We start from the raw sequence: 24,922 nt of genomic DNA, 5'->3' as shown, positions 1-24,922 counted from the left end.
TGCTCTTTGATCTACTATCCTCGGTATCCCTCGCAAGCAACACGGCTCCCCATAGGTCGTGCTGAATTCCGTCAACCCCACCCCCCACCCCCCCCGAGCAGAGATGGAATTAAACGGAATGAAACATCCACATGGAAAGTCTGGGGAATCGAGATTAAACCACAAAGTCAAGTAAATCTATATAGGAGCGAGAAACTAAAGCCGATACTACCCCCGGATACTAGCGACACCATCGAGACGCAGATCCTATGGGCCTTTTTGGACGGGCTACTGCAACTTTCTTTAGATCTTCACGCAACTCTCCAGGTGGAAGAAATGGCATCCACAACTGAGGACACATGCCAACTTGAAAAATTCATCGTTACCGAGCAGGAGGAGGCGGCCAATGCAGTCAGCTTTCCAGCGTCTAGCGGTGAAGACAGTACGTTCCAGGAAGTGGAGGAAGTCAAAATGACTATCAAGGCCTGGTTGGTCGTATTTGTGAGTGACTTTCATCTCCTTCTCGGGTCAAAACCAAACTAATTAGGATCACATCAAGGCTTTATCAATGTAAGAATCTTTTACCAAAGTGTTGCTCACTCTATAACCCCGACCAGGTCTTATGGCTTTTCTTTCTGGATCATTCCCGTCTTCTCGGCAATCGAGAGCGAAGTCGCTGTCAAAGTTGGGATTGTCTCGATCTCAGATGTTACCTGGTGGATGCCATTGTACTTATTTTGCAATGCAAGTTCTCAGATACTGTTCGCATCAAATTCCGACTTGTTTGGGAGAAGGTGGTTTCTTATTGTCGGCAACATCTTAGTGTTTACCGGGTTGCTTGTCATCGGCGCTGGCGTAAACACGAAGATGATCATGGCAGGCTGTGTTATTCAAGGAATTGTAAGAACATTCGCCCTTTTCTGATGATATATTGGGCTAACCACATTGGTTTCCTAAAATAGGGAGCAGGGCTGGCTCAGCTGGCGGCATTCGCATTACCCGAGGTATACCGCAAAACGGTTGGCATTTCGGTGGTAACTGACTGGATTCTAGCTCCTGCCGAATCGACTCCGTCATGTTGGCATTGTAATATCTGGTAGAAACAAATTCAAAGAATTCTGACTATTGCATGATGTGCCTGACAAGTGCTCAAGATATCGGAACCTGGCTTGATGTTGTTCTTGGTCCAGTAGCCGGCCGATATGCCATCAGGCACGGTGATCAGGTGGGCATCTCCTCTATTGTAAATTGAATTTGCCTGACGATGAATTTGCAGTGGCGTTGGCTCTTTTATGGTCCTGCCATCGGCGTCGCTGGGATTGTTGCCACTCTCTACCTGGTTTATTATCCACCCAAACATCCTCGCGGTATCCCCTGGCACCAGGCGATCAAAAATCTGGACTATGGTGGAGCAATGCTGTATTCGATTGGGGGCTCTCTTGTGTTTTCGGGAATTGTGCAAACGACCACCATACCCGCTTCTGATCCAAAAGTATTTGGAACTTTAGTCTCTGGATTTGGTGTTCTTGTCGCATTTGCGCTCTATGAGCATTTCATGCCCTTGAGGGCTGCTCTTACCCCGCCGCATATCTTCGCCAAAGATAAAGGCCGCGAGTTCACCTTCCCTTTCATTGCTGGCACAATCTCAAATATGGGATATTTTGCAACTAATGTTGCTTTCTTGACACAGGTGATATTGAGCTCCCCAAATCCCGCTCGCATCTCTTAAAAATGCTTACACTCAGCAGGTTGAGGTATTTTGGACTTCTCCAACCAGCTCTTTATCGTACACGCTCGCCATTATACTACCGCAAAACCTAGGCTTGCCTCTAGGACAGGTATTCGTCGGACTTTTCGGGTGTGTTCCAAGCATGCGGAATACGTTCATTATATAATTGAACTAATTTTGGTTGTACAGCTCAAAGATCCGGCACTGGCGTACGCAGTACTTCGTTGCCATCTTCCTTAGTGTCTTGTTCGGGACCTTGCTGGCACTCGGGACGAAGCATAACATGGCTTTGATGATGGTATTCAGCTTCCTCTGCCAATTCGGATTCGGCTATCAGGTACCATTAAGCATGACGTTCTTGCAGTTTGGTGCTCCCCAGACCGAGCTTGGCGTATCTGGCGGTCTCGCGTAAGTGTTCTTGACATTTTCCTTCCGATAATCATCGACTAACTGTTCTATGTACTCTAGCGGCGGTGGCAAGTGGACTGGTGCTTGGCTTGCCTCGTCTATCTACACAACAGTCCTTTCCAACTCTCTAAGAAATGAATCAAAGCATAAGGTGCCGGCTGCGGCAATCAAAGCCGGCCTCCCTGCGGCGGATGTGCCGGCCCTGATGATAGCTCTCAATCAAGGTTCTGACGCCCTCGAGAAGGTGCCTCATATGACTGGCAGTATTCTTGCCGCTGCTAGAAATTCGCTGTTCGACAGTTACACCATAGCTATACGGTAAGATCCGGTGCTTTGTCATCGGGCCCCCGAATGCTAATCATCAAGAGTAGCAACGTTTGTCTCTGCTCCCTTGGGTTTGGTGTCGTCTGCCTCATTGCAATCTGTCTGTGCCAGGACATCACTCCCAAGATGACTCCCAAGAGTGAGTGGTGGTTGCCTGATGCTCCTTTCTTGTGGATCTAGAAAAACTGATTGATTCTTTTAGCCGAAGTGTTTTTGGAAAACGACATTAATGCAGAGAAGAACAAGTACCACTAAACATCTATGCTGTCCTTGTGAAATGGAAGGTTGCGGTTTGAATGAGAAGTTTGGCCTCAGTGAATGTAACCTTCCACAGCACTTTTCTCATAGCTAGCTAGTAGCTTTCCAGGCCACGGTCATAGGACTTTGAAGTTTATTACCTCTCTAAGGAGCAGGTGTTGAACAGGCTGAGTTGTAACGGTGTCATTACAACCTCCATACTCGCGCCGAACGCCTCCGGAGGAACTCCGTCGCCTAGAACGCTCATTATTGCGCATTTCGCATCACTCAATCCATTCATTTCACAACTATCGAGTCACTCATTGAACTATATCACGTTGACAGCAAAATATAGGCCATTCTATTGCCAATTATCTGAGCGCTTGTTGCAACCACTCGAGTTCACAAGGAAAGGCCAACTTGCGGCCTGTGATGCGGCAACGAAAGAGGCCTCAATTGGACGAGAGAATAGTCGCTCCTTTTTGCCTATATATATCATAGTCCTCGAACCTCCTAGTCATCGAGGTCAGACTCGTCAATACATCCCATTTAACTCCCATTGTGTGAGCGTTGCACGACAGCAGGTGGGATGCGCTCTCGTGACGGACGCTGGCGTTTCTATGGAAATTCATACTCGAGCCAGGCAACGCAGCTGTGTTCAGGTAGTGTGTATAATCCAGCAGTTCCACAATACTGTTTTCTCTCTTTTCCTGGTAGCGGCCTTGCAACGATAGTGGAGTACTTCCACCCCGTGCATAACCACTCTCTCTTCCTTTGTTTTGTAAATGGTCAAGAGAAAGATATTCCTGGAGGATCTGTTTAGTGGAAAAGGTCGATTATACACAGAAATAGATACTAACCTCCATCGCAGATTAGACTCTGCCCAGTGATATGATTAGAGTCTTTTCCTGAAAGAAAGCTCACCAAACCAGCGATATCTTCGGTCTTTAAGTCGACAGGAAGAGCAGAGAGACGGTGCGAGGACTTTTTATATATCTCTTCAGGGTCAGAAACCCCTTGCTCTTTCCCTAGGCGCTCGGCAAATTGCAGCGACATTGGTGTGGGAACTGAACCAGGACAGTAGGCGTTCGCAGTAATCCCATACTGACCAAGCTCCAGAGCACAGGTCTGGGTAAATCCTCGGACCGCCCATTTGCTCGTGCAGTAGGCAGGGCATTTACCGCTGGGCCGGTAGCCTGAAATTGAACAAGCGGCAATCAGCTTTCCTCCCATGCCTTGCTTGACCATCTGTTTTGCTGCAATGGTGTGGCATAAGAAAACTCCGCGAACATTCACAGACATTGTTCTCTCCCACCTCTCAACACTAATGTCCAGTACCCCGGCGGTATCTAGAATTCCTGCATTGGCAATCATGACATTGACTTCTTGGAAGACTTTGACTGTCTCAGCAACCAGAGCCTCAACCTCGTCTTGCCGTGACACGTCGACAGTAACACAGTGAGCTTTCCGTCCGCTGGTAACAATTTGGGCCACCAATTGCTTCATGGCGTCTAGTTGAGGAGCAATATCACCTATAACTACACTGAATCCATCTTCCGAGAGGCGAAGAGCGATGGCTTTTCCAATCCCCTGAGCTGCTCCTGTAATGATGGCGACCGGCATTGTGTCTGAGGGAGTTAGTTTTCACCCGTGCTTGCAAAAATTTTCTGAACGACTCCCGCCGGGTTTCTATATGGTTTACGTGTGCTTTGAAAAGAAAGTCATTGTTTCCCTGCTCCTCCAGATCTATTCCGTCGCAGGTGGCGCAGCCTTTATCAGTGCCCCATGAGGTAAGTCTTCAGACGGAATGCGGAACAAAGGATTTAGACTCGGAATTGACATAACATAATCCACAGGTGAGCTGCGCACCTCCCCACCAGAATACCAGGCCCAGCCACTTTACACATAAATTCCTTCCTCACCACAAAAGTATTTAACTAGAAGACTCTGGAGCACTATCTACTCCTTCTGCTAACTGTATAGGGCATGTTTCAATATAATGACCTCGCTCTCTACAGTGTTCACATTATCACCGGCGTGCCCATTATTATCACCTTGTTGGACTAGGCTAAGTTGCGGGCGCTGTCAGAGACCGTCTTTACAAGTCAGATACTCACGCCTAGCGCCTTAGTGTCTTCGGCGGAACGCCGACGCCATCACGTTTCTTACAACTTATGCAACCCTATCGATTCACTGTTTCTAGTTATATTGTAGTGAGTCGGGAGGTGTGTGTCCCTCTCTAGGGAGGTGGCCAGGATACAGTGGGCCCTGGGCCAAGCAAGCGTGCATCTAGGTCAAGGGGCCTAGGCAAGTGTTTCTTTTCATCTTTTTCTTCATACATGCGGACAGACAGAGAATAGGCATGAGTAGCCATGAACATGAACAAGCAAGTACACGCACACAAGTAGCATGTACTCATTGAATCGATTGAGGACAAGCAACTACAGAGTGCATACAGAAAGGTGTGCATAGTCAACATGTGTGTACAGAGACCGCGTACAGAGTGATGCGCGGCGACAGCGAAGTCCTAACCAAGTCCACAGTGTTCTCTACAGACTCCAGGTGCAGCGCGCGCTTCGGCGCACCGTCAAGCGTGGCCCGGAGCAGACAATCAAGCGTTGCGAAGAAAGAAGGAGTGTTCCACGAGCGTCTCTTAGTTCCTGACTCATGTTGCAAGATTGACTACAGCTCTGTGCACCTGGTGCTTCCCCTTCTATTCCTGTTATAATATAAAGGATAGAAGTGTGTGCTTATCACTATAGTACTTATGGAAACACTAGATATAATATATAGACTTGTTAGGAGGTTATAGAAATCACTGAGAAAGAGGGTACTTAGTAGTTTCAATTGATTTTGTGCGTTGTGGTGAATTTTTTAGAGTTTAAAGGGTGTGGTGTTGTGTTGGGTGTATAGCTGGCTTGTTTGTGTAGCTCACTTATCAACTATATTAGACACTATTAATTATTGTATAATTTTATTGTATTTCCACATTAGATAGTGTCACGCTAGATATAGAAGTTATCTCTTCTATCTAGGGGTACAAAAAACAGATTATCTAGGGCGTTTGTATAAGACATAATCCTTTCTTTTTTTAGTTAATTTAATGATATTATAAACGGTTATACATGGCTAGTTAAGTGTAGTGAATATCTGGGAATATAAGGCCCTCGCGGGGTGCATTCCTTCTATTTTTGCTCTCTCTATGGGAGTGAGATCTTTCCCTCGCTGGCTATTGCCTGAGATCTCGCCTAGAGGCCTGCGTGGTGTTGCCATGGTGGTTACAAGTTGGAGGGGTGACACGCGTGAACGTGAAAATGATAAAAACGCAAGACGTATTCGGGAATTTAGCGCTGATTTTTGTAAAAAAGACGCGGAGCTTCGTGCGCGCGGGTGCGGCCGCAGCATGCCCGTTAGAGACTTGGCTATCTGCTTGACAGAGTGTAGATACACTGTTCATAAAGCCGTAGTCTGCATACAGTCAACCTCCTTCTAGACTGCCTGCGCTAGAGGCTTCAATGTATGCGACACCCACTGTCTTGATTCTGATTCTCCCTTGTGTCTGGGAGAGCGAATCCGATGTCATCGAGCTGCTTGATGATGATCCTAATGCATTGGATTGCATGATTTGATATCTTTATACAGTAGTTCAGGATCCTCGACATAATTTTCCAGCTGCAACATCCTCCACCACAATTTCTCGGGAGACTATAATCTTCATAGGGGGAGTTGCGAACTTTGCGCCATCCGGAGCCAGGACGGTCTTGAACTTATCGCTCTGAGGAAATGTCAGTGTCTGCAGGATGTGACATGAATGTATAACCACAACAAACATTCATAAACTTTACAAAGTTGTCCCACTCATCAACGGCGACATAGAATTCCGACGCTCCATCCCAGGCGAGGTGATCCATTGCAAGGTCCGTTGAAGCCTTTATGTTCAACTCAGGAGGAGAGTGAGACTAGCAGTATAGGTGATGACGGGTTAAGATACTGGATTCATAATAGTGGGAGTCGTTAACCCTTACACGTACTTGAATATATTTTCTTACTCCGCTCCATGGCCAACCTTCAACACCACAATTGATCCGGGCATGAACATTTGACCAATATTCGTAGAACTGTTTATGGGTCAACGCTGGGTTCTTATTGAAATAGAATGTGACTTTGATGTAGCCTGTCGATATGTTATCTCCAATATACAATACCCGCTTAAAGAGGATCTGAGACCAGGATATAACGAGGGCCTAGAAGGAAGCTACCCACTTTCGTACGGGAAACCTGATGCCATCCTGGACAATTATACGGAGTACAACCAATTTACAGATAGATACGGAGGATGTGCTTCAGCTTATACTGAATTATTTTATTACCCGTATTCTGTTTTGAAGAGCACAGATATTGGCGGGAGGAAAAACCAATTCCGACTTTCCGACCTTGTTTCCGACAAAGGAGTGCAGTTCATGTACGATTTATCCTCTCCTAGCTATATCCTCCGTTCACATCTAGAACCTGACAGAGGTTAGAGACGCGCTCAAGCGAGTGGAGTCGGTAGGTAAAAACTTACATGCCCTGTGATATATGCCGCTTCTTCACTCAAAAGAAACAAGACTGCGCGCGCGACATCTTCTGGGTCCGCCATGCGCCCAAGCGCGACCCTCGGCTCGATGACGCGCTTTTGAATCACGTCGTTGTCGTTGCTAAATTGCTCCAACATCGGAGTCTTCACAAATCCCCTAAGATGTACAGATGATGGATGTTAATAGGATTGAACTCTCAGGTATCTTGATACAGAAGAAAATCAAACCGGGGAGAAACTTACGGCGCCACTGCATTCACCCTGATCCTCCTAGCTCCCACCTCTTGAGCAGCAGCCCTTGTCAACGAGATGACACCCTGTTTGCTCGCCCCGTAGGGCGAATTGTACGGGGTGGGAATTTGTGCTGCAAGGCTGGCAGCGTTCACAATGGCCCCGGGACCTTTCATCAACTTCAACTCTGCCCGGATGGAATTCATCACTCCACCCAGGTTGACGTTGATGACGCTGCTCCAGTCATCGTCTTGCAGATTTTGCAATGATGTCTCCTTTTGTCCAAGCTTGTAATTCTTTCCAATGATACCCGCGAAGTTGACCCCGCCGTCGAGACCTCCGAAATGGTGTGCAATTTGTCCAAAGGCAGTTTCAATCTCGTCCGAGTGGCAGACGTTGGCCGCCACCGCGAACCCTTTCGCACCGGCCCTTACGACCTCGGCTAACACTTGGTCAGGCATCTGCAAGTCCACCAGGCCAATGTTTGCACCTTGCTTTGCTAATCGAATCGAGATCTCTCGGCCGATACCGGACGCAGCACCGGTGACGATGTAAGTCTTGCCTTTCAAGCACGTGTAAGACATGATATCGTAGCTTATGCAAGATATAATGGTAATAGATCAGTTTGCACTGTGTTCCTTTCTCAACAAAGGAAAAGACTGGCTGTGCGCTGGGTAGCTTGGCAAACTCCCCTTGAGAGCATATAGAGCAGACAGTCCCTACTTACACTCGGCCATGAATCACACGCCAATTCCGCTTGAGTTCCTGACTATTCACCTTCTGCCGACCAGATGGCGGAAATCTGAATTTGCCTACCTCGTACGGATAACAGTATCCTGTAATGCTTTGTAATGTTGCAGGCCTCTGTTCGGGATGTTCAATGTTCAATTCCATGACAGCGGAGTTGGTCAAGGCAAAAGTACAACCTCATCATTTTCCACAATCAGCACGGTTGACATCAGAGGAGTAATCAATATTACATTTAATATTGTGCGGCCGTAGCAGGCGAATCACCAGCTGCTCCTTCGTAAGTCGAACTCTGAGAGACACAAGATTCCTTGTTCTTGATTAAGGTGGCCCCGGAGACTGCCTCGACGATGTAGGTGCAAGTGAGGTTATTAATCCCAAGGAAAAACTTCTCCAGTGGTTGTTATACCCCGCTTCTCGACAAGAATAAGCCTCTTCCCGGCTTTTGACTTGATTGATGTAGCCGCAAATGCACCATGCTTGGACGGCTCACAGCGATCGCACCAAGAATGTCATCAAATAGCGGCAAAGCATGTTTCTGAACCAGGCGATTCTGGCCGTCCCATATCGAAAAGGGGTTTGCATCTACAGGCTGAGAGGAGCATATTCCTTCTATCTATTTTGTTCAAGAGATGCCCAATAAGTAAAGGGCCTCTCTCTCCAGCTAAGCCGCGGCTCCCTCAGAATCTGGGGTATATCATTCCCTCGCCTACTCTGTCTCTTCCTATAGTCGCCTAGTACCGATATAGTCTAGATCTCCCTTGGAGCCCTTAAATAGAGAATAAGGAGCCTTTGCAGCCTCTCATGAGTAAACAGCTGTACAGGCAAAGATGTTCGGCGACCTGTAACCGCTGGGCCATACGGGTCGCCTATCGTACTTGGCCTTGGTAGCTTCTTCGATTTATCAAGGGACTCAAGATCTGGGAACTGCACAACTTCTCAGTTATTATTGAATCTACATGTACTGTGACGCCCCAGTTATGTCCCTCAAATCTGAGTATTAAAACCTTAAGCTATTCCATTTGTCGATGGTTGGGGAGTGCTTAGCTCTTGTCCTTCAAGGTTTTCGTAATTGGTTCCGCCAGATCGGTTGGCTCTATCATGCGCCCACATGATATATGCTGGTTCTGAGCCATGGTTGCGCAATGAATGGACCGCGCCGTCTGGGAAATAGGCACAATCTAGATATGCGAGCTCTTTTGCTTTTTTGCCTTCCTTGTCGAGCTTCACGAGTACTTTGCCCTTCAGAATTACGTAGACTTCAGCGACGGAGTGACAATGAGGCACCTGTTTGTTGCCTGGCATGAGCACAGTCAGGCCCAAGGCGATCTTCTCGCTCTCGACAGCGTAGCCTGGGTTCAAGTTCTCAAACCCGCCAGGGCCTCCGATCCAATTCACCACCCATCGTAAGAACTCTGGCTCTTTGGCTCGCGGATTGGACCACACGGGAGCTAGGTCTTGAAGCTGCACGACCTGGATAGGTGCCTTAGAGGGGGCGTTCTCAAGATCTTGCTGGGTGTCGCAGTAGATGGTCATCCCAGACGCTTCGACCCCGTCATGTAGCCAGATCAGTTCGACATCTTCCATGCCCGCATTTCGAACACCATGTGGTACGCCGGCTGGAATGTAGATGCAGTCCATCGGGCCTGCGATATGAGACGTATTCGAGCCGTCGTACCCAACGACACGTCCTTTGACAATAACGTAAATTTCGGTCACAGTGTGATAATGCAACCCCTCCTGTCGTTGACCGACGGGAAGGTACATCAGACCAACCGAAATCTCATCGTTGATCACTGCTCTTTCAGGATTGGAGTTTACAAAGCCCTTGCGTCCACCCACCCAACTGATCAACCAGCGTAGTGTTCCTCCGACCTTCGCTCCCGGTACGTGCCACGATGGCTCGAGTTCGGCGAAGGGAATGATGGACGGCTCTCGATTTGAAGGCATGCTGAAGCCAAACAGGAAGTTAGACTTGGGCGTGGATGATTAAAGGGTCTTGACTACGTGTTGTTATTTTCTCTAGAAGCGACCTCTCCAAAGACGCAGAATGAAGTTTGATGCAACTGCCATAAACGGGATGTAGTTATGGTCTGGGTAGCAGTGGCAGTAATTGTAACACAGTCATCATTCAGAGTCTTTTGGTTGGTGGGAAATATCAGCCAGGACCACGGAATTGAGTGCCTCAAGCTGGCCTACTGATGGGCCACGGAAAAGGCACTGGACGCCACTATTACTGCGCTTGGAATTGCTTTCGTCGATGGCTGGAGCTACATGGATTCAAACATTTTGTCTTCATGGGGAACAGACGTAAGCTTCATATTTCCCCGTCAAGTTGGAAGTTGAAGTAGGGCTGCTCTTTTGCCCTAGATCCCACCCCCGTCTCGGCAGAGCCACTGCTCGAGACAAATTCGAGAACAAGTAACCCTTCGCTACAGGTATTTATGGATCACACTGGTCACATCAGTCACACAGTTCACTGGCAAGCTAGAGCAGAGCGGAGTCATATCGATGCCAACCGAGTCAAAGGGGTTTGCGTAAGGAATAAGAATTCAAGTGGCCTCGGAATAAGCATGGCCTCAGCAGCTCCACTCGCAGCTCCACTTTGCCCACAATCCGGGGCGTGGCGCAAAGGACGACTCTGTACGTAAATCTTGTGGTTGAGCCGTTGTAAGAGCGACTCAGTCCATTAACCTCCGTATTTTCTAGCTTCTGTCGTTTCCCTCCATTCTACAGAGTCTCTTCTCGGTATTGGTTGGCCAGGATCATGGGCCAGGGTTCCAAAAATACTGCTTTGCGTTCTGTGGGCTCAGAACTTGCTGCTGTGAGCTCTCATTTGACTTGTTCGTTGGCGAGTTCTACCGGTTATGATGAAGTCTGACATGGTCGATGAGACAATAGCTACTACCACAGGATGGAGTCCCTTGGTATCACAAACGACATCTTCTCAAGCTGAACGCCATTCTTATTTTCCCATGGTTATCTGCTGCGGCATATGGCTACGACGGTAAGCCGGACAATCCCCGGACCGCCAATTTCAATATCCATGATCCAGTTATAACCAAGCATTCCTCATCCTTAGGCTCCATGATGAACGGGCTTCAATCCCTGACCCAGTTGCGCGCGTATTTCAATGACCCGGACCCGTCAGTTCTCGGCCTGATGAACGCCATCTACGCCATTGGCAAATATTTCGGCTTGTTCATCACTGCATGGTTGAACGATTGCTATGGACGGAGGCTCCCAATGATAATTGGCTTCATGCTTCTCGTTGTTGGTGCTGCGATCCAAGGTGCTGCTTAACATGTGGCCATGTTCTTTATATCACGTCTCATTCTTGGATTTGCCACGGCATTTGCGGTACAGGCAGCCCCTATCTTGATATCTGAACTGTCATATCCCACCGTTGAGGTAAATTCACCGCGCTCTACTATTGCACTTACGTAAGAGACAAGCCATCTTTGGACGAAGTTCCCGTTTGAGAGATTAGTTGGGCTAACTGGGAATGTGAGATTAGCATCTTGGAGCGGTTATTGCAGCCTGGACCACCTACGGCACATTTCGCTTGAATTCCACGTGGTCGTGGAGAATCCCTTCTGTTCTCCAGGCTGCCACTCCCCAGCTGCAGCTTTGCCTCGTTAGGTTAGTACCCGAATCGCCCAGGTGCGTAGTTTCCTTCACCAGGAGCTACGTGAAACGAACTAAGATTCTCAGATGGTTAGTGTCCAAGTGCCGAGTTGCAGAGGCGCGCAAGACGCTCGTCAAATATTATGGCGACGGAGACGAGTTGTCAGCCCTTGTCACTTTTGAAATCAAGGAGGTTGAGGAAAGTATTTGGATCGAGAGGCACACAAACTCCGAGGCCTTGTACGTCGACCTTGTCCGGACGCCCGCCAACCGCAAACGCACCTTCATTGCGCTGGTCTCGGCTGGTTTGAAACGTGGAGTGGCGTTGCAGTGATTGTCTACTACCTCACACTCGTCCTCGACACCATTGGCATTATATCTGAGAGCTCCCAGACGCTGATTAGTGCACTTCTACAGCTTTTTAACTTGATCGCTTCCATTATCGCTGCCAGCGTTGTGGACTGTAATGGACGTCGAAAACTCTGGCTAAGCGCAACCTCAGGTATGTTGCTCACTTAAATCGCCTGGACAGTGCTCTCAGCCGAGTTTCAAAGGTCCAAGAATGTCCCAGTTGGCCGCTCCATGGTGGCCTTTATCTTCCTGTACTACCTGTGCTACGATTTCTCCTTTATCCCGCCCCTTATCTCATACCTGGTCGAAGTATTCCCATTTATGCTACGTGCTCGCGGCCTCGCTTCATCCATGGCCATGAATCAGGTGGCCTTGATCATTGCGCAATTTGTCAACCCTCGAGGTCTCAAAAATATTGGATGGCGCCATTATATCGTCTTTTGTGTCCTTTTAGTCGCCTTGCTTGTTATTCAGTATTTAGTTTTCCCGGAAACAAACAAACGCACGCTGGAAGATATTGCCGAGATCTCCGAGGGTTCCGGTTCTGAAGAGACTGTCGCGTCCAAGGCCGTGGAGGAAGTTGAACGTACAAAGGGAGCTTTTTCGTTGGAGTTAGAGCAGGTAAAGTGAGGGTGCAAATTAGGGGCAACTATGGTAGGCTGCCACATTCGTTCCATGGCTGAGCTTTGGGGGCCAGCGTATTCCTCTCTCTCTTGTCAGGTATTCTCTTTTCAGATTCAGAAATTCCAGTTAGGTTGATTTGGAAGGAAAAGAGGATTTCCAGCTCTTGAAGTTGCCACCGATTGAAATCCAATGCTCTCAACCATTTATGATGATCTGGTCTTACTCTTCAAAGTGTCAAATCTTTCTCGTGACTAAGTACCATACGCCCGACGTCTCTCCAAATTTGGTTTCCACTTTCTGCACGTGCGATGTTGGATAGATAGTGCGGTGAAGCACTCTTGTACTTCTGTATTACATCAGGAGCCTGAAAAGACTGAGATTTCATTGAGAACCGCAGAAAATTTAACTGGGAGCGTTTAGAATGTCTACATTTACGGACTGCTTGCGCCCCCATTGATGCCAGTTTTAGTTTGCTCCCCTGTTGCCTCGATATCCACCTCCGGATTGATGACAGGGGGCTTGTCAACTGTATCGAGATAATCTGCAGTGTGCTTGCCTTGCTCTTCCAGTATCGTGAGTCCGTTCCCCAAAAAGTAGAGTGGGTTGTCCTCCGTCTCTGGCATGGGGGTGTATTCAAAGTCCTCCCAACGCGGATTCTCGTAGGCATAAGAGGCATGGAGGGCTGAGCCAGGCCAGATGGTCACAACTCGGCCGTCTTCCTTGCCTCGCTTCATCCACGACCGGCACGGCTGTGTGTAGACAGTCTTGGTGAAGTACTGGTCTATATGTTTGGAGAACTTGGCAACAACTTCGTTCCGGGGCACGAGCGCCTTGATGTACTCACGCTGTGCTTTTTGGACGGCCTTGATCATATACTCGCAGGCGCTCTCGATTACTTTGATGAGTCCACCTGTTCCAGCTGCGCCATTAGGCCCAATATACCGCATCATGTTAGGCATCTGAGGTGGAAAGATACCCATGTATGCTTCGGGTGTCGGATCCCAAACTTCGTTGAGCGAAACGCCATTCCGACCCCGTATCGGCATTGGTTGTTTTAGGGATGTGTCGAACCCCGTAGCGCAGATGATCAAGTCGACTTCCCTTTCAACTCCATCGACAGTTTCAATTCCATTATGGGTAAAGCGTTTGATCTTGGTGGGGATGAAGCTGACATTGTCTTGGACCAGCGCCTCCAAATAACCTGGCCCAGGGGTAAGACGCCGACAGCCAGGAGGCCAGTTGGGTTCTAAAGCCTCCATCACTTCTGGTTTCTTTTCCAGTTTCTTTCTCATCGCTTCCCGGTTGACCTCCTTGAACTGCTTTTGAGCTGACGTGCCAAATAAAGTTACGAGGGCCGCAGCATTCACCATGATTTCGATCTTGGATCGGAATGCCTTGTAGGCTTGGGGGTCTCTTTTAAATAAGTCCAACTCTTCTTGAGTATGTTTAACTAGAAGCGGTCAGTCAGTAACAACCCGTTTTGATATAACATATAACACTCTCCAAGGAGACAACATACAGTTACCAGTCACACCTCTGTTTTCAAGCTCTTGGCTTCCAAAACCAATTGGAGAAATCCATGTTTTGCCACTCATGTAATGGTCAACATGTTTTGCAATCGGTTGGATCTCTGGAAGAATCTGAATGCCCGACGAACCGGCGCCGATAAGAGCGATCTTCATACCCTTCATTCGGTCCATTGTGAGCTCAGAATCCCAATTGGCCGAATGAACTAGCGTGCCGCCGTAAGTCTCTCGTCCCTCGATGTCGGGCCATTTCCATTTATTCAGGATCCCAGTAGCAGTTATGAGAAAGTCGCAGATATCCGTAAACTCCTGTTTAGACTGCAGTTAGCTTAAGACAAATAAGTCATGATGCCTTTAAGGCCTACCCTTCCGGTGAGCCGATTTCTCAATTTGACCTCCCATTTACCTTCATCTTCTGACCAAGTCGCCCCTGAAAACTCGGTTTGGAACTTGATGTACTTGTAGACACCATATTTGTGGGCGACACGGATTAGATATTTTTCAATCTCGCCTCCAGTACAGTAGTATTCGCTCCACTGGGAGTTACTCTCAAACGTGTACTGGTACGCGGCGCTTGGGACGTCGCAACGAACGCCAGGATATCTGGGGAAACGGTCAGAAAGTAAGACTTGAGTCGATAATGTAACAAGAGATTATCTGACCTGTTCTCCCACCATGTCCCTCCAACTTCTTCATTCTTCTCGTAGATGGTGAGACTCAAATTAGGAATTCTTTGGGGAAAGCGGATGCCCGTGAGAATGCCCGAAAATCCGGCGCCTATACAAATCACTTTAACCGGCCGGAAGTTATCGACGCAATGGTGGTATAAGGGAGGGAGGTCTTTTAGCCGGGGATTTTCTACATTTTCCTCGGACACAGCACCGAACCACGTATCATTGGAAACCATCTTAAGGCGTGAAGATCAAACCAAGGAATCTATCTCAAACTCTGCGGACTTGTAAGCAATCAATGCCTAGAAGACCTTGTTGCGTACTTATTAGAGCCAAGCCTCCACGTATTAATGGCGGATACGAGGTGATCCAGGACGATGCAGAAAATCAACTCTCAATTCCGGTCAAAAGCATGGTAACTACCGTCGCGATTCCGGCTTCTAGCGTAGAGAGGACATCGGGGAAAGTAAGGGCTAATTCCATTCACCATCAGTCCACTCTGGGATGATTACCCTAGTTAGCGAAACCGGCAGTACGGAGTAGTGATTTTCAGATGGCTTTCCAAAGAACCATACGGAATGTCCGGGGAGCGACCCCTTGAATAATTATAATGTGAATCTACAACCGAAAAGGCGGTCTTGGCAGGCTTTCTCGACGAGTACCCATTGTGTAATTCGCTCTTCTACTCATATTCTGACTGATCTTGGCGGCGAATCAGATGCGATATTCTCCTTAACCTCAACAGTTGAGATGCTGTTGTAGATGGCTCCCTTCACCGCATGCGCTTAACATCCATGGCCGCAAGAGGAGTTTTGTTCTCTAACCACACGCTGCCTCGTTGTTTAATTGCAGCTCGGAGGTTATCTTTACAACGGTTCCTCGTCCAAAATTCCTTGTCTCCGTCCGTATAACCTCTGACTCAAATTCAGCCTCCAAATCTGTTATGCAACGCCCAGTTCTAGGCGATATTTGGGGGCCAAATGGGGTGTATTGACGAGTCTGGCCTTCCTTGCTAGGAGGGAGATATCGATCTATTATATAGCCAAAAGGAGCGAACTTTCTCTCCTCGAGAGAGGGCTTTCTCGCCGTCGCACAGCGTGCCGCATGGAGCCATCGGGCGGCGTTCTGTCGGGCGACGTTCTAGACGGAGAGAAATCCTCCTTGTGAAGGCCGAGAATATAGTTATATATGACTAGAAACAGTGAATTAATGGTGTTGCAAAAGTTGTAAGGAACATGAGGGCGTCGGCGTTCCGCAGGAGACACTAAGACGCTGGGCGTGAGTATTTGACTTGTAAAGACGGTCTCTAACAGCGCCCTCAACTCAGCCTAGTCCAACAAAATCAATGGCGTTCATCTTCGAAGGACATGACAACTGGACTCGCATGCTGTATCCGTTCGCTGGTTCGTAACAAGGCCTAGGATTGAGTCCACTGCTCGTCTTGGTTAACCTTCTCCAACTCGAATACCACAAAACGTCCCTTGACCTGGACAATTTCCACCACCAGCAGATTTGCAGTCAATTCCGAGTCATTTCTGCAGTCAATTCCGGGCGTGGAGGATCTGTCATTTCCCCAACTCGTTCTTCGGCTAAGAAAACTGATTCAATGCCCAATCGTATGGGGGGGTAAACCGCTCCCATAGGGATCGTGTGAGACAAAAATGCCACGTGGGTCGACTCTGAGCTGCTTTAAGCTACGGATTAGCTGGAACCCCAGGTTCGTGTCCGGGGGTTGGCAAGCTGTGGGGACTTCTGAGCCACATGATTAAAGCGAGTATCCATTAGTTCAACATCCTTGTGAAAGTGTAAAACTCCTGGAATTCCAGGTCTTAGCTAGTAGCAAAACACCAAACCAACGCTTCCCTTTCTCAATCAATTTCCCATGAGCATACATCAGTCTATTAACGCGACGATGGCCCATCATACCGACGACAACGTCGTCAATGTGCCTACCATGGCGGAGGAAGATACCCAGCACGCCATCGAGGTTCTGCATTCGCAGGAGAAGAAGATCAATTGCTCTAAACGATTGGTCATCTATTGCTTCGCCATGGGGTTTGGAAGTATGTCTTTTGGCTTCGGATCTGCCATCATCGCCACTACACTGGGTAAGTCTTGCTAGTCTGTCTTCTACTTTCCCATGGAACGAAGGAATGTCCAAGTTTTAGCGCGACTCCTGACAATTTTGAATCTAGGCCAGCCTTCATTCATCGAGTACATGAACTTGGGTCCTGATAATCCAGACGCTTCTCATATTTTGGGTGCAATCAACTCACTTTTTTACGCCGGCGGATTTTTCGGGTGTATCTTTGCTTCGTGGAGCAATGACCGACTTGGGCGTAAGCCTACTATCATTATCGCCGCTATTTTGATGATCATCTCCGGTGCACTGTGCGCGGGCTCGGTCAAAGTAGGAATGTTCATGGTGTTCCGTTTCTTCGTGGGCTGGAGGCAAGTCCAATGCTTAGCTTATGATATGGCCTATAATACTTACCATAATTACGTACAGCGGCTTAATGTTCCTTATTACGGTACCTCTCTGGATCACAGAAGTGGCACCACCTCACGGTCGAGGTGTACTTGCAGAAATCCATGCCTGGATGGCCGTTCTTTCATACCTTATTGCAGCTTACACAGGGATCGGCTTCTTCTACTATCGGTCGACATCGCATGCTGAGTGGCGCGCACCTCTAGCCTTTGTAGTCTTGTGGCCTCTCTTGACCTTGATCTTTACGCCGTTTCTACCTGAAAGCCCGCGTTGGCTGTTGATGAATGGTCGAAGCGAGGAAGCATTTTGCATAGTTCAACGGCTGCATCGTAACGAGAGCGATATTGAAACCGAGTTTGTTCTGGCCGAATTTCAGATCATGAGGAGCCAGGTAGAGTTCGACGCTTCATTGGATTCCAGCTGGCGTATCCTGTTCACCAGACCATCTTATCGACGTCGGTTACTCCTCTCGGCTTCCGTCTTGTTTATACTCTACAGCACTGGCACTCAAGTAATTACCAGTCAGTCCCAACTCCCGTTTTATTCATTTGCCCATTCCATCTTATTATGTCTCTAACTCATTTTGTCTAATCACCATTCAGATTACGCTCCATCCATCTACGCAGGCTTGAATTTCAGCGCTGGGACGTCGCTTCAGTTCTCGGGGGGTCAGATTCTCGTGGCTCTCCTGGCCATCAGCATCTCCATGCTCTTCGTGGAAAAAGTGCCACGGAACTGGATGCTCGGAGGCGGCACCATGGCCACCGCGATTCCTCTCGCTATTGAAACCGTCATAACAGCGAAGTACGTGGGTAGTACTAACACTGCCGGCCTCGCCGCAGGCGTAGCCTTTATCTACATGTACACCTTTGTCTATACGATTTTCCTAGATGGACCAGGGTACTTTTACGTGAGTACCAAACTATCTTGCCATGAGTTCGCATTTCTACTCAATTTCACTTACTAAATCATTATAACCCACAGGCAAGTGAACTCTTTCCAACACATTTACGAGCAAAGGGATCAACGGTTTGTATGGCTTGTTACTGTCTAACCAACATCCTCTGGACCCAGGTGGCTCCGACAGCCTTCAGAAATATTCAATGGAGATTCTACATTGTCTTTATTGTGAATGCCATCGTCTTTAGCATCTGCCAAATCCTCTTCTATCCCAATACGCTTAATAAGCCATTGGAAGAAGTTGCAGAGATGTTTGGTGACCATGATCTTGTTGGCCTTTACAGGGGGATTCAAGCAGAGCGGCCATCCATAGACGAGAAGTTACACCCAACGTCCGACATAGGGAACCCGCAGGAAAGCATGGTTGAGAGCACAAAATAATTGGCCATGCCCGGCTTCCAAAGGGAAGGGGCGGCTGGATGGTATGCGAACTGAGAAACGAAAACCTTCAGCACGCAGATTTCAATTGACAGTCTCGGAGCAAAGCTTCAGGCTAGATAGCTCAGGGAGGGAAGATCCTGTAGGAGACTGCTGATCTACCAAAAGCTGGTGTATTGTTTTTCTCTATCTCTAGGGATTCAGCTTCGTCCTGAAAGTGTTAATTTTACCTAGACACAGCGAAGTACAGCTGAATGCCGATTCTGCGAGTCGTATCTGCGTTATGACTTCACCAAGGGGCACAGAGTACAATAACGGCGTCTACAGGCTGTTTCTGCGGACCTTACTGTAACAATCATCCTTCTTGGTCATTCTGAAATCTGATGCACTATCTCCACGGGTACTTCTACCCACTTGTCCCGAATATAGTCGGCAAAACCCTTTCCCAGATTATCCAATGCTACTGTACTGCTCGACCCACGGCCTAGAATGCCATAGATGACAAAGTGCACCGAGTGAATGCCCGGAAACTCCATTCTCTCGATAAAGTACTCGTCTCGCCAATCCTCCCCGATCAAGTCTCGTAAGCGCGTACGTGACATAAAGCCCTGAAACCACGGCCAGATCTTGGATACTTTGGGGAAGATGCCAAAGTTGATGTTGCCTCCCTTGTCGCCGGATCGTCCGAGGGCCAGAACCCCTAGACGAACCAGTTTAGTTTCGGTGCTCAAGGGGACAAAACTCGGTTCAGTGTCATAGTTTAGTCTCTTCCCAGGGGATTGGTATTCGGGCGGATGATCAGCGGAGATAGATTGGCTGATGGAGCCGTCTGAATTCAGTATATGTCCAAATTCCCTCAAAGAGTCTTGGGGGTATAGTGCAGGGTAGTATGCAATGTATCGCATCGGGGCTGCACTGCGGAAGTCTAGGGCATAGTGGAGACCTTTATAACCCCGACAAGAACTTAGTATTTGGCACATTTCGGTCGGCCAGGCCGAGAATAATAATAAGCTCACCTGAGAAATGTTGCATCACGAACTCAGCCCAGGCTCCTCGAAGGCTCGCCACTGTTGCGGCCTCGTTTGCTTGAGCGAAAATGCGACAGTAGGTGGTGCTACATAACTGCGTGCGCGGATTTGTCTCAGGCGTTCCGACACTGATAGTACCTCGCGCCGTATTAGCCAATATCCACTGCAGCGCCCGGATTAAAGAGTTTGAGGGAGAGGTTGAGGGTGCCTACATTTGGAAGTCAATCACATCAAATTTGTGTAGTAGTCCTTTCTGCTCGAGGACATATTTGACTTGTTTCTGGAGCAATTCCCACTTAAGCGCTGTGTTGTAGCCTGTGGCGTTGAGTAACAGCTGACACTGATAGCCATCGCGATAGAAAATGCCCAACTTTGTCGTGGCTGGCGGAGGACTGCCCTTGACGCCTGTGAGTCGGACGCGATTTTTCCCAACCTGCTGGACTTCCGCATTACTGACATCGGCTGTCACGTCGCTGTTGAGGTAGATGGCACCCTGTAATTCGTACAGCAACTGACAACGAACAACGTCCACATTCACTATCCCTTTTCCCGTATCGTGGATGGTAATCACGCAGGTGCCGTCGTCCGAGATTTCAGCGATGCCGAACGGGATGTCGACCAGTAAATCTAGGTCAAAGGCGTCAAAGCCCGCAAAATTGCCCCCCGTCACGTACCCAGAACACTCAATAAGATGACCGGCAAGCAATGCCCCTGCCAGCCGATCATAGTCTGTCGCTTGCCACCCATACCACCACCAGGCCGCGGCAATCACGGGAGAGGCATCTGACACTCGGCCGCAAATTATAATGTCTGCTCCAAGGTTGAGAGCAGCAACAATAGCACGAGCGCCAAGGTAAGCGTTTGCAGCCACGAGCGGCTTGCGATCCAGATCCTCAACTGCAAACGTACGCTTGTCGACGATCACGTTGGGGTTGTCTGAGTCGTGATGTGGTGGTAATTGCCCTGTCGATTGAATCTGGTTTTTGGTCTCTTCGAATAGATCATCTCCGGAGACAAATGCAACCTTTACTCGGCAGTTTTTCTCCTTCTTGTTGGCCTATACCATCGTCAATAGTGCACATCCTGAGGTTTAGAAGAGTGTATACCAATAATTGGACCTTTTCAGCGAGGCCACGAGGGTTCAGTCCTCCTCCGTTAACGACCACCTTGATCCTCTTCTCCACGATGATGTCGATGCTCTGTTCAATCCCGTCCCAGCAAGTGGAGAACCATCCATCGTGCTCTCCTGCACGCATCGCTTCAGCATTTTCAGCCAAGCTGACTTCTGTTGTAGTTTAATACAGAGGAGATTAGAGGAAAAGAGCAGGTAGGTGTTTCATTCATTTCCTTACCAGCAAGGTAGTCACCCGTGATGAAATCCACGTCCCCTTGTTCTGCCTGTCGTAGCATCTGATAGCCAGGGTCATCTACGAGTTCAGTAAGTCCCAGAATATGGTTGCGGATCAGGAGTTCAGTCTCGGTTTGAAAGCTAGTCCGGCGCACACAGGAGACACTCACTTCTACCGCCCGAGCAATTTGCAACTCTGACGGGCCGTGTACCCCGGGCAGCCCATCTCGAAGTCGATCGCCCCATTGACACGTCAGCTGATAGATCCCGGGGGTGAAAGAATTGGGTTCAAGATCTCAAATTCTGGAAGTTGTCGAGCTTTAAGACCAGTGTTACAGGGCGAGGCAACTCTAGTACTCGCAACATCTAACGTTATGAGCCAGCTGGTCAGGTCATAGCCACGTGTCTACGCGCATTCCTGTAATTCCGGCGGGATACGTGACCGGGAAGGGGTGTTTGACTTATTCAGTGCTAACTATTTTCATCTGACGCACCGAGGTAGGCTTACTAGCCGACAGACGCAGCTACGAGAACCCCTTTGAATAAAGTAGCAAGGTTTGTAGCTCAGGGTGAAGATAGCCCACCAAACCAGCCTGGTTAGTGAGGTTCTAGTAGATTGGATCAAATCCCGCCGCGTTTGTGAGCTTGCGAGGCTCCTTCTCGGTCAATATACACACTCAGAAGATGGCTACCGCGTTGCTTGGACTTCCTACCGACCCGACAACGTGCAGAGGCATACTAGTTAAGAAGAATGTGTATCGCTTTGTCTCGTGGCAGTGCTGGCTGAGATGTTCAAGATTCCACATTTCACCTGGCGAGGGGGTCAGCAAATTGGCTCTTTCCACATTGTCCCTCTGTATCTCTTCATCGCTACCACTCTCATTTGCTCTGACAGATTTGTATAGGATATCTACTCACCAATCGGCATTCCCCAGCCACTCAGCAAAATCTCGTGCAAGAATAAATCGTTGATCCCGCTCGATCGCTTTGGGATCGCTTCGAAGGCCGGCGCATCAGCCGCGACGGCGCTGAACTGGGAATCCCAGAGCCATTTGGCCATTTCTCTTGATGTCTCGACTCCCACGTGCTTCGTGGGTACTTGATGGGCCCATCCGATTTTCTCTTCGTCGCTCAGGGAGTCGTAGCCCGCGTGAAACCCAGTTCGGATGATGAGTATGTCACCCTTCCGGAAGGACACCCCTTGCGCGTCCGCTATAGATTGAAGAGTTTGTACAGTGATTCTATGGTCGCCCAATTTGTCATATGCCCTACCGTGGGAGTTGGACCAGTGAAGATAGTCGAGCAAAACCCCCCGGCCAACGATGCCCTGGGCACACCATGCTTGGTATTTCAGCATCAGAAAACTCATGTCATAGTCAAGCAAGATGATAGCGGTGAGGGGCTAATACCATGTATTCCCAGATTCGGCGTCGCCTCGGGCCCTGACAACTCGCTCACTTTGGCTCCGTTGTAAAAGAGTCCTAGGCTCTGATACCCGAAATGACGTAGGCCATCCCACTGGCTTGAAATCTACAACCGTGCCATGTCAGCCACCATGCGGATGTCATTGAGCGAGTGCCTGTGGGTTCACACCTGACTGTTGAAGTTCAGTTCATCATCGTGCACGGCTCGAGGAGCTTTGTGGATAACGGTGTGCGTCAAGGGCTTTCTGTTATGTGGTGGCCTGGCAAGGTAGTCTATCCTAGAGTCGAGGCCTATTCGTACCCCGCTTTTGATCTCTTGGGCTGCGTCTGTCACCACTTCTGGAGTCAACAGGTTCAATGTGCCCAGCTGATCGTTCGGCCCGTAGAGGGACCAGGCAGAGAAAGGGGGGTCACCCGTCCTGAGGGGAAGTTGCTCAAATCCTGGTCGTTGCATGTCTCTCAGATGCTCCAGCTTAGTCCATGAAAGTCGTCGGGTCTCAGCTATGTACGAAGGTTTGTTATACTGAACCTCTTCAATGCTTATTTGGGTATTCTGGGAGGGCGCCATGGCAAACAAATTCTCACGAGTAGCACTTGATGGTTCCGTAATCGATCAAGACGCCCCCGCGAATCCCGGAATTCCAATGAGCGACGTCTGTCGCACGCCGGACCTATGCATCGGAATTCGACATCCTGGTTCCTCACTGAATGGATCCGATTTGTGAACAGTGTTGATCAATGGGGTCAATCCGGCCATATCCAGTAGGTATCGTGCAAATATCCTGGCCAAGTTCCATTCCAGTAGAAGACAGAAACCTCATCTAACTTGTTCGATTTTTAACACAAAAGTTTGTCACATCTACCAACGGTCCAAAATAGCAGAATATCGCCATGTCTGATTTTACGGTGCCTAAGCAAGCCAAGGCAATAATATACTCGCAACCCGGCACGACAGAGACGAAAATTGTTGATGTCGAAGTGCCAGAACCACAAGATGGCGAGATCCTGGTCCGCATTACTCATTCAGGCGTCTGTCACACAGATTACTCGCTAGCCACCCAAAGACTGGGTCATGTGCGTTTACCTGAGGGTCAGATTGGCGGCCACGAGGGGGTCGGCATTGTGGTCAAGCTAGGACCTGGCGTAACGGCACGTAAACTGGGCGAACGTATAGGCATCAAATGGATAGCGTCATCCTGTTTGACTTGCGACATGTGCCTTTACGGCTACGAGAGCAAATGCGCGCTCCGCAAAGTCTCAGGTTTGGGCCACCCGGGCACCTTTCAACAATACCTGGTCACCCATGCCCAATACGCCACGCCTATTCCACCAGGAGTCGACTCGGCCAAAGCAGCCCCTCTACTCTGCGGCGGCATAACGGTATACGTCGCGTTACAACGTGCAGATTTGAGTCCTGGCAACTGGGTTGCTGTCTCGGGTGGAGGCGGCGGTCTGGGCTCGTTAGCCATACAGTATGCAAAGACCATGGGTCTACACGTCTTGGCCATCGACCATACCTCCAAGGCCGACTTTTGCCGCAGTATCGGTGCTGATGCCTTCCTTGACTTCACAAAGTTTGGCGGCGATGATGGTGACAAGGCTCTTGTCGACGACGTAAAGCGGATTACAGACGGTGGCGCACACGCCATTCTCGTGTGCAACTCGTCAGCGAAATCATACGATCAGTCATTAGACATGGTTCGATATGGCGGCACGGTGGTCTGTGTCGGATTACCTGAGAGTTCGTCGGCACCTATAAGCTGTGCTACTCCGTCAAATATGATCATGAATAGGTTGACCATCAAGGGTGAGGCATTTCCACTCATTATCCGGTCGTTCAACTGTTTCCCTCTATCCACGAGATATCCCGTCACTGAATTTGTTTTGTTTCTATTTGGACAATTCCGTCTAACATCAACTGTGGATAGGCACAATGATCGGCAACCGCAAAGATGCAGTCGAGTGTCTCCAGCCACTAGCTCGAGGTCAGATCGATCCCCAGGTCACGGTTCGACCGATGAGCCATCTGAGCCAGGTGAGGAACTTTGCGATAATGCTTGCTCTAAATTGCATCTCCTACAAACCATTGCTGGTCACTCTATGGTGACATGATGCAACTTCAGATGTACGGATCGGCTGACAGACAGGATGAGACAAATCTAGGTTTTCGACGAAATGCACGCTGGACGCATCCACGGTCGCGTTGTTTTAGATATGACAAGATTAGAGTAGAGGCTCACGTATCCTGACACTGTACTACTTCAAA

At 48.9% G+C, this 24,922-nt stretch overlaps 12 protein-coding genes across 12 annotated transcripts; 6 read left to right on the top strand and 6 right to left on the bottom strand.

Annotated features, from left to right (window-relative positions):
• Positions 1 to 315: 315 nt before the first annotated feature.
• Positions 316 to 2,695, top strand: PV08_05169 (uncharacterized protein; the record flags this gene model as incomplete). Its single annotated transcript, XM_016379513.1, has 11 exons — positions 316 to 467; positions 597 to 879; positions 942 to 983; positions 1,033 to 1,075; positions 1,134 to 1,204; positions 1,256 to 1,669; positions 1,728 to 1,837; positions 1,898 to 2,116; positions 2,177 to 2,434; positions 2,488 to 2,579; positions 2,643 to 2,695. 11 exons carry the CDS (start codon positions 316 to 318, stop codon positions 2,693 to 2,695), a joined length of 1,737 nt encoding a protein of 578 aa, XP_016238190.1.
• An 837-nt stretch (positions 2,696 to 3,532) lies between these two features.
• PV08_05168 (uncharacterized protein) lies at positions 3,533 to 4,300 on the bottom strand (the record flags this gene model as incomplete). Its single annotated transcript, XM_016379512.1, has 1 exon — positions 3,533 to 4,300. One exon carries the CDS (start codon positions 4,298 to 4,300, stop codon positions 3,533 to 3,535), a length of 768 nt encoding a protein of 255 aa, XP_016238189.1.
• A 2,023-nt stretch (positions 4,301 to 6,323) lies between these two features.
• On the bottom strand, positions 6,324 to 6,588 carry PV08_05167 (uncharacterized protein; the record flags this gene model as incomplete). Its single annotated transcript, XM_016379511.1, has 2 exons — positions 6,324 to 6,452; positions 6,508 to 6,588. 2 exons carry the CDS (start codon positions 6,586 to 6,588, stop codon positions 6,324 to 6,326), a joined length of 210 nt encoding a protein of 69 aa, XP_016238188.1.
• A 620-nt stretch (positions 6,589 to 7,208) lies between these two features.
• PV08_05166 (uncharacterized protein) lies at positions 7,209 to 8,068 on the bottom strand (the record flags this gene model as incomplete). The annotated part of the gene is made up of 2 exons (XM_016379510.1): positions 7,209 to 7,410; positions 7,497 to 8,068. The coding sequence occupies 2 exons, from the start codon at positions 8,066 to 8,068 to the stop codon at positions 7,209 to 7,211; spliced, it is 774 nt and encodes a 257-aa protein (XP_016238187.1).
• Positions 8,069 to 9,239: 1,171 nt separating this feature from the next.
• Positions 9,240 to 10,181, bottom strand: PV08_05165 (uncharacterized protein; the record flags this gene model as incomplete). Its single annotated transcript, XM_016379509.1, has 1 exon — positions 9,240 to 10,181. The coding sequence occupies one exon, from the start codon at positions 10,179 to 10,181 to the stop codon at positions 9,240 to 9,242; it is 942 nt and encodes a 313-aa protein (XP_016238186.1).
• An 817-nt stretch (positions 10,182 to 10,998) lies between these two features.
• On the top strand, positions 10,999 to 11,534 carry PV08_05164 (uncharacterized protein; the record flags this gene model as incomplete). Its single annotated transcript, XM_016379508.1, has 2 exons — positions 10,999 to 11,055; positions 11,145 to 11,534. The coding sequence occupies 2 exons, from the start codon at positions 10,999 to 11,001 to the stop codon at positions 11,532 to 11,534; spliced, it is 447 nt and encodes a 148-aa protein (XP_016238185.1).
• A 9-nt stretch (positions 11,535 to 11,543) lies between these two features.
• Positions 11,544 to 12,192, top strand: PV08_05163 (uncharacterized protein; the record flags this gene model as incomplete). The annotated part of the gene is made up of 3 exons (XM_016379507.1): positions 11,544 to 11,642; positions 11,749 to 11,894; positions 11,946 to 12,192. The coding sequence occupies 3 exons, from the start codon at positions 11,544 to 11,546 to the stop codon at positions 12,190 to 12,192; spliced, it is 492 nt and encodes a 163-aa protein (XP_016238184.1).
• A 368-nt stretch (positions 12,193 to 12,560) lies between these two features.
• On the top strand, positions 12,561 to 12,839 carry PV08_05162 (uncharacterized protein; the record flags this gene model as incomplete). Its single annotated transcript, XM_016379506.1, has 1 exon — positions 12,561 to 12,839. The coding sequence occupies one exon, from the start codon at positions 12,561 to 12,563 to the stop codon at positions 12,837 to 12,839; it is 279 nt and encodes a 92-aa protein (XP_016238183.1).
• Positions 12,840 to 13,264: 425 nt separating this feature from the next.
• On the bottom strand, positions 13,265 to 15,266 carry PV08_05161 (uncharacterized protein; the record flags this gene model as incomplete). Its single annotated transcript, XM_016379505.1, has 4 exons — positions 13,265 to 14,283; positions 14,353 to 14,668; positions 14,725 to 14,962; positions 15,022 to 15,266. The coding sequence occupies 4 exons, from the start codon at positions 15,264 to 15,266 to the stop codon at positions 13,265 to 13,267; spliced, it is 1,818 nt and encodes a 605-aa protein (XP_016238182.1).
• Positions 15,267 to 16,942: 1,676 nt separating this feature from the next.
• Positions 16,943 to 18,859, top strand: PV08_05160 (uncharacterized protein; the record flags this gene model as incomplete). The annotated part of the gene is made up of 5 exons (XM_016379504.1): positions 16,943 to 17,138; positions 17,226 to 17,470; positions 17,499 to 18,039; positions 18,121 to 18,428; positions 18,503 to 18,859. The coding sequence occupies 5 exons, from the start codon at positions 16,943 to 16,945 to the stop codon at positions 18,857 to 18,859; spliced, it is 1,647 nt and encodes a 548-aa protein (XP_016238181.1).
• Positions 18,860 to 19,224: 365 nt separating this feature from the next.
• Positions 19,225 to 23,110, bottom strand: PV08_05159 (uncharacterized protein; the record flags this gene model as incomplete). Its single annotated transcript, XM_016379503.1, has 8 exons — positions 19,225 to 19,799; positions 19,873 to 20,012; positions 20,097 to 20,932; positions 20,991 to 21,169; positions 21,237 to 21,311; positions 22,151 to 22,573; positions 22,642 to 22,762; positions 22,826 to 23,110. 8 exons carry the CDS (start codon positions 23,108 to 23,110, stop codon positions 19,225 to 19,227), a joined length of 2,634 nt encoding a protein of 877 aa, XP_016238180.1.
• Positions 23,111 to 23,547: 437 nt separating this feature from the next.
• On the top strand, positions 23,548 to 24,763 carry PV08_05158 (uncharacterized protein; the record flags this gene model as incomplete). The annotated part of the gene is made up of 2 exons (XM_016379502.1): positions 23,548 to 24,463; positions 24,585 to 24,763. 2 exons carry the CDS (start codon positions 23,548 to 23,550, stop codon positions 24,761 to 24,763), a joined length of 1,095 nt encoding a protein of 364 aa, XP_016238179.1.
• Between the last annotated feature and the right edge of the window lie 159 nt (positions 24,764 to 24,922).

This window comes from Exophiala spinifera (assembly GCF_000836115.1).
Source record: "Exophiala spinifera strain CBS 89968 unplaced genomic scaffold supercont1.3, whole genome shotgun sequence".
NCBI lineage: Eukaryota > Fungi > Ascomycota > Eurotiomycetes > Chaetothyriales > Herpotrichiellaceae > Exophiala > Exophiala spinifera.
Note: the sequence above shows the minus strand (reverse complement) of the source record. Positions and strands in the feature narration are given on the sequence as shown.